Source organism: Channa argus, chromosome 14 (genome assembly GCF_033026475.1).
Source record: "Channa argus isolate prfri chromosome 14, Channa argus male v1.0, whole genome shotgun sequence".
NCBI classification, from domain to species: domain Eukaryota; kingdom Metazoa; phylum Chordata; class Actinopteri; order Anabantiformes; family Channidae; genus Channa; species Channa argus.
Window position 1 is genome coordinate 9,106,154 of NC_090210.1, and position 6,000 is coordinate 9,112,153.

At 38.0% G+C, this 6,000-nt stretch overlaps 1 protein-coding gene across 2 annotated transcripts; it reads left to right on the forward strand.

Moving 5' to 3' along the window:
- The first annotated feature begins 2,764 nt into the window (after positions 1-2,764).
- kcnmb2a (potassium large conductance calcium-activated channel, subfamily M, beta member 2a) lies at positions 2,765-5,659 on the forward strand. Of its 2 annotated transcripts, XM_067474618.1 has the most exons (5): positions 2,765-2,978; positions 3,364-3,486; positions 3,594-3,764; positions 4,020-4,215; positions 4,479-5,659. In XM_067474618.1, exons 2-5 carry the CDS (start codon positions 3,428-3,430, stop codon positions 4,761-4,763), a joined length of 711 nt encoding a protein of 236 aa, XP_067330719.1. In that variant the 5' UTR covers positions 2,765-2,978; positions 3,364-3,427; the 3' UTR covers positions 4,764-5,659. The 2 variants fall into 2 exon arrangements, with proteins under 2 accessions (XP_067330719.1, XP_067330720.1); XM_067474619.1 differs by lacking the exon at positions 2,765-2,978 and having other exon boundaries at positions 3,245-3,486.
- The last annotated feature ends 341 nt before the right edge of the window (positions 5,660-6,000 follow it).

The following is a 6,000-nucleotide window of genomic DNA, read 5'->3' on the forward strand; positions in this document are numbered from 1 at the left end:
TTTAAATAAGAGGTAGGCAGCTGCTGTCACTGGGAACCCAGACCATGTTGGAGAGCCACAGCTGACAGTTGTAGCCCAAAGTCTGGATTATCATAACAACCCAGCAATAAGAGGTAGGACCTCAAAAATTGGGCATATTATCACTGCCATTTCAACTCAGCACACACTAGTCCCACATAGGGTTAGGGTTTATTGTAATGTAAGTGTACAAAGAAAGAGATTATAGCATCCACTAGGGTCAAACACTTCAGCTGTGAACCCGAAACCTGTAGTTAACAAAGAACTAGCACACATTAGAGTCTCAACACAGCCCGGAGATGGGATTGCACAGCATTTTTTTCAGTCTGTTTGAGGACCAGGAAGACAATAATAACTGTAAAATACACATAATGCAATTTCACAAATATCACATTGTGTTCAATAATGTCAACAGCATGAATTTATTTATGCCTTGCAGTGTAAACACCATTCAGTTGCTAGTGTATGCAACTCAGGTAAGTGTTTGCTTTGTTATGCTTCTGCTGTGTGCTGTGCAGAGGGACATGTGGGACAACCTACAGGGAAGCAATATTCATTGGAAGGATGACACACACAAAAAAAACATCCTGAGATATTCCTCATCAACTACAGTGTTGATAGCAGGCCAGGCTTTGAACTCAAAAGTCGTGTTTAGCATGTAAGCTATGTAAATTATTACTGGAATCAAATGTGGGATTAAAGCGTCTATATATATTGCACATTATTTTATTTCACTGTTATGGTGTACTCATCTACTATTCATTAGCTCTATCACTTATCCAGTAAACGGTAGCTTGGGTGCTAGAGCCTATCCAGGCTGTCATTGGGCAAGCGCTGGTAGCCAGTCTCCTTTTAGTAATTAGGCATTTTTTGTTCTACAGAGGTTCCTATTTGTAGTTGTTATGACTTCTTTGAGTCATTTTGCAGATTTTTTTGTTATTTCAACTCTTTGTAAGGAATTTTGGTTCTTCTTGTAGCTGTTTTGAGTCTTTGTCTATCTCTGTCTCTGTGTATTGTCTGTTGCAACATCCTTATTGTGTTGCAAAACATTTAGTTTCAGTGTTGTCTGTTTAGCTCAGGGTCCCCTTTGGTCCCTTGTTCCTAAGCATGGTAGGCCAGAGCTCTACATGCCATTTTGGTTTATCACTGAGTTCTCACACTTTCAGTCTCACAAAATGAGAAAGAGGCTGATCCTATCTCCCTCCAGCTCCCAATATGTAGTTCATCAAACTGACAAGAGGAAAATCTGAACAATACACTTCCTGTTAGGGTAAGCAGTTTTACACCAGTGCCGGACATTGAAGCATCTTCTCAGATACAAGAACTGCCTCCCTGCATTGCTTCATATGGTGTAACTGCACAATCTGTATTTTGTTTTGATGAGATGAGAAGTCAAATAGGGAAGGGTGCAAATGTATTAAAAAATTTAAAAGAAAAAAAAAGTATCAACTTTTAAATTCTATGTTTTAGCTGTTTCTTTTCAGTTGTATCTTTTTAGAAAGTGACTGGAATTAATATACTCTGGTGTTGCCTCTGTTTTCCCAAGTAAGAAAATGTTATTGTTAAATAGTGTCTCATTGAAAAAATACACAGACCAATTAAATGTGGTGAGATTGTTTGGAAGCCTCAAAGCATGAATGAGGCCACCTGTCCTAATATATCATTTAGGACAGTATCACCACTCCTTGTAAGTTATTAGGTAGAATGGCACCTGCCACTGTATGTCCAGCCTTCAAGGAGGTTTAGCAAAAAATAAATTTACAGCTTTCGAAACACTTTAAAATAATTGGCTTGACTGTCAATTATATACAAGGAGTAAAGCAGTGTCTTTGAAAGTGTGTGTGTCCACGTTTAGCTGAAATCAATACAGTTATGTGTGGAACTTGAGGCACTCAGGAGGCAAAACTCAACATGCTTTTACAGAGAGGTAAAGCTGGAAAATCAGAGCAAAACATTTGTATAAGTGTGACACTTTGTTGTGCGTGTGTATGGAAAATGGCTAGGAATGTTTTGTGGAAAGCATAAACCTTAATGATACTTTCCTTCAGATGTCTTGTGTCACACTGGGGTTGTCTCTCTGCAACATTTCCCCTAAGCAGCTGGGAATGTAATACAATAAGGAAATTACTCATCGAAAAGGAACTTGTTGGCTTGTTTTCTAACCTTTCTGCTCCCAGCACTACGACTGAGGATGTTATCTCCCACAAAAATGAAAAGAGTCTGCTTATTCTGCACAAATGATAGAGGACAAAATGAAAAGCCACAGAATGTCCAGCATTCAATCTATGCTGTACTGAATATTCAGCATCTAAAAGGGGTTTAAACAAACAACATGATCTGATTGTTGACTACCACCTACAGTAGTATTTTTTAATCACTTTTGAATCATAATAGAGCATACTTTAGAGTTTTATTTTAGACAGTTACACTAAGAGGCTACCTCATTCACCTAGAGTGGTTAGGAATAAGGGCAGCACAAAGAGGGGCAAGGACTACGTTTTTCACTTGTCCCAACCAGATTTATTTTGCTGGTCTGGGGGACCGAACTGGCATCCTTCAAGGCACAAGCTTGCTTCTTTAACCATTAAATAAGACACTGATGTTACTGCTTTATACAACCAAATGGCTGCACATAATGTATAATGTGGCTATGTAAATACATTTGTAAGTTTGAATAAATTCCTGCCAACCTCCATTGACCCTCACCTAAACAGTGGTGCCTGGTTGACCCAGAAAAAATAATAACTTATAATTTCTCAATTGCCCATTTAATTGCATCTGAATGAAGGGTAATGTTGTTTAATGTACAGAAAGCTGCTTGTGAAGCATTGAACATGTGTTTTCTGCAAACAGTGAGATCCAGAGAGTGATATGAGGAGGCAAATGCAAGGTGGTGGTGTTGTGTCAAGAGAGGACCCAATGACTTTGTGTTGACAGCAGAGGCGTAAAGAATACAGCAGGTAGGTTTTTCATAGGTACCACATCAGCATTAAAATCTTTCAACTGTGACTATCTGTCATCTTGTTTGCATTTGTAGTGTTCTTTTGTGTTCAAAATTAGATGTTTACCTGGTGAACTTTACTATATCAGCGCTGCTTTCTATCCTAACACTCTGTAACACTTTCATAATCAAGAGCTTCTGTTCGAAGGTTTACCACCAGAAGTATTTATTTTATATTTATATGTATATATAAATGCATATACATACAAGACTGGACATATTTACAACATTTGTGAATTTACAGCTGGCAAATATGCACCAAAGGTACAGTATAATCTGTCGCTGCAATATTGCTTTGCAAGTGGTTAGTGGATTATTTCTTGCTAATTGGCTTTAATTCACAGGTCTTTTCGACAATCTTTCCACTCTGCTTCAGTGAACAAAGGAGGACGTGGCTCATCAAGAAAGATGTTTTTTGTGACAGGAGCCAAAAGCATTGCAGAATCCGGGCAAGTAAATGAAAGAAGGTAACAGATTTATACAGTTTCAGGCTCAAAAGGCTAAAAAAAAATTACACACACCTTTATTTTCATATTGTAATATATGAACAAAATTGTAAAAAAAATTTCCACAGGTCAATCTACCAGAAATTTCGTGAGGTAGATTTACTGGACAAGAAGAATACAGTCACAGCTCTAAAGCCTGGAGAAGATCGAGCCATTCTTCTGGGTCTTGGAATGATCCTCTGTTCTTTCATGATGTACTTTGTTCTGGCCATCACTATACTCCGTTCCTATGCAGACAGGTACGGCCTGATGGATACAACTGTCTCTTTTACTCCCTCTAAAAATGTGACTTTGATATTCATGTTGGAAACATATTTTATTCATCAGCTGATGTTGTTGTTGACAAACTGCCTCAGTGTTCTTTCAACCTAAAAATTGCCAGACTTCATGAAACCAGATTTTATGAATGAAAAACCAAGTTGATTTCATACCCTAAGTCCCCCAAAGCTTTCTGTTTTGCATTAAATTGGATCTTCATTTAAATGTCAACACAGTGTGTGGACAGAGGAAGGTGTTTGTGTTGTGCTCAACTCCACGGTCACAGCATATGTGAACTGTTCCTACAACTGTGGGTCAGACTGCTGGAGGGTCTCCAAATACCCCTGTCTACAGGTCTACGTGAGTGTCAATAACACGGGCCGTGTCAGCCGTTTATCTCACAATGAAGACACCCAGGACACCAGCTCTCAAGTGAGTACTGTGCCAGAGGGAAAATATAGAGAATTACTGAACCGTTTCAAATGTTGACAGTCGTTGTCAGATGTTGGCTTGGTTATGGATGCGCCCTGCTTCCAGTTCAGAAAATGTTAGCTGTTAGGATTTGGAATGTTTCCTGGTCAAGTTGAAAGATGAAACATAAAGAGTGTTGTATGCAGTGGTATGTAACCCCATCACCAAAGCAAAAATTATGACCAAATAAAAAAACTCAGTGCCCTTCAACCCTGTCCTTGCAGTGTTTCTATGTGCCGAGGTGCCAGAAGGACAGCGTGGCCATGCATGAAGTTATTATAAACATCTCAGAGCGCCTAAAGATGAACCAGCAAGTGCCATGTTACTACGACCCTGTCGAGCAGCAGGAGTCCGTCCTTCTGACCCGGCTGTATGACCACAGTGTCGTCTTCCATGCACTGCTCTGGCCGTCCTGCGTGCTCACAGGAGGGACCCTCATCATTGTGATGGTGAAGCTCACGCAGTATCTCTCCAGACTCTGTGAAGAGATAGGGAAGATCAAGAGGTGAAATATGTGCAGCAGCTGTGAATGTTAAGCATAAGCTGTTTTGGTGATGGATATGTGTCACAAATGGGCTTGTTTTTACCAAACAACCTCGCTGTGATCTCTTGCAACCTTTCCTCCTCAGCTGAGATGTTTGAAACAGCTGACTTTCAGTCTGGATCGAGGATGTGACTGTTTATAAAAATGAACTGAACGTTCCAAAGCGGAAACTGTCAGACGTGTAAATACAGGGCAGTTATGAGTGGATTGTGCATGGTGTTTGCATTCTACATTGGCCAGAGGTTACTTGTTTACAAAGAAGTTTATTATGTTTGTAATTTTAAGCATGGTGTATTATGAGCATGTGCTTGCTATGACTTTGATTTATATGATAAGACCATCTGAACAAAGAGAGCAAAACATGCCAGTTTTAATAAAATTACATTTTTGTGGTTGTAGATTTTAAGCAAGAACACAATGTTACAATTTTAACATTTGATTTTTCATATGATTGTATTCTGAAACAAAATATGATATTCACCTACTTTTCTATCATAATATCAAAGCAACAAATTACTATGCAGTATAACTCTTATTATTAAATGCAGTGCTTTATAATCTAAAATACTGCATAACAGGATACTAGTATATTCTTTGAAAATGAATCTCTTTGAGATGTTATGCTTACATACTACTAATGGTTTCACCTACAGAGCACCGCTTTAATAAAAACAGCAATTTAATGCACTCATTCACTGGTCTGCTTGATATGGTTCTTCACACACTGTGGCTCTGTAATAAAATGATCGTCTCCCTGGAATATATTGGAAATGTAATGTACACAGAGAGCCAAGGATGCACAAACTTCTGTAATGTGTTATTTAAGCTTTCCAGCTGTTATAACATACATACATATACATATACATATATATATATATAAATTAATGGTGATGATAAAAATGATAACAGATGATACAGTATATTTATAGATTCCTTGAGCAATTGGCATTAAATTGTATAATATTGCTAATCACTTGTTTCATTGAAGTCTTCTTATGTGGTTATATGGATATACAACATGTGAGAAAAACGTATTCCTGAAACAAGTTTCTAAGTTTAGAGTTTTCTAATGCTGCTGAGAGCAACTTTTACTAAAAAGACAACTCCTGAAAAAGAAGAAAGGGACAGGGCCATGAAAAATATAAAAATGTGTGCAATAATTTTCATACTAAAAACAAAGTAAATGTTCTTGTTGTAAATGT

Bases quoted from the DNA above. Each gene is read 5' to 3' on its own strand.
- kcnmb2a (XM_067474618.1), top strand. From the start codon at position 3,428: ATGTTTTTTGTGACAGGAGCCAAAAGCATTGCAGAATCCGGGCAAGTA. The intron at 3,765-4,019 runs GTACGGCCTGAT...ATGTCAACACAG, and splicing joins CTCCGTTCCTATGCAGACAG to TGTGTGGACAGAGGAAGGTG. The intron at 4,216-4,478 runs GTGAGTACTGTG...CTGTCCTTGCAG, and splicing joins CCCAGGACACCAGCTCTCAA to TGTTTCTATGTGCCGAGGTG.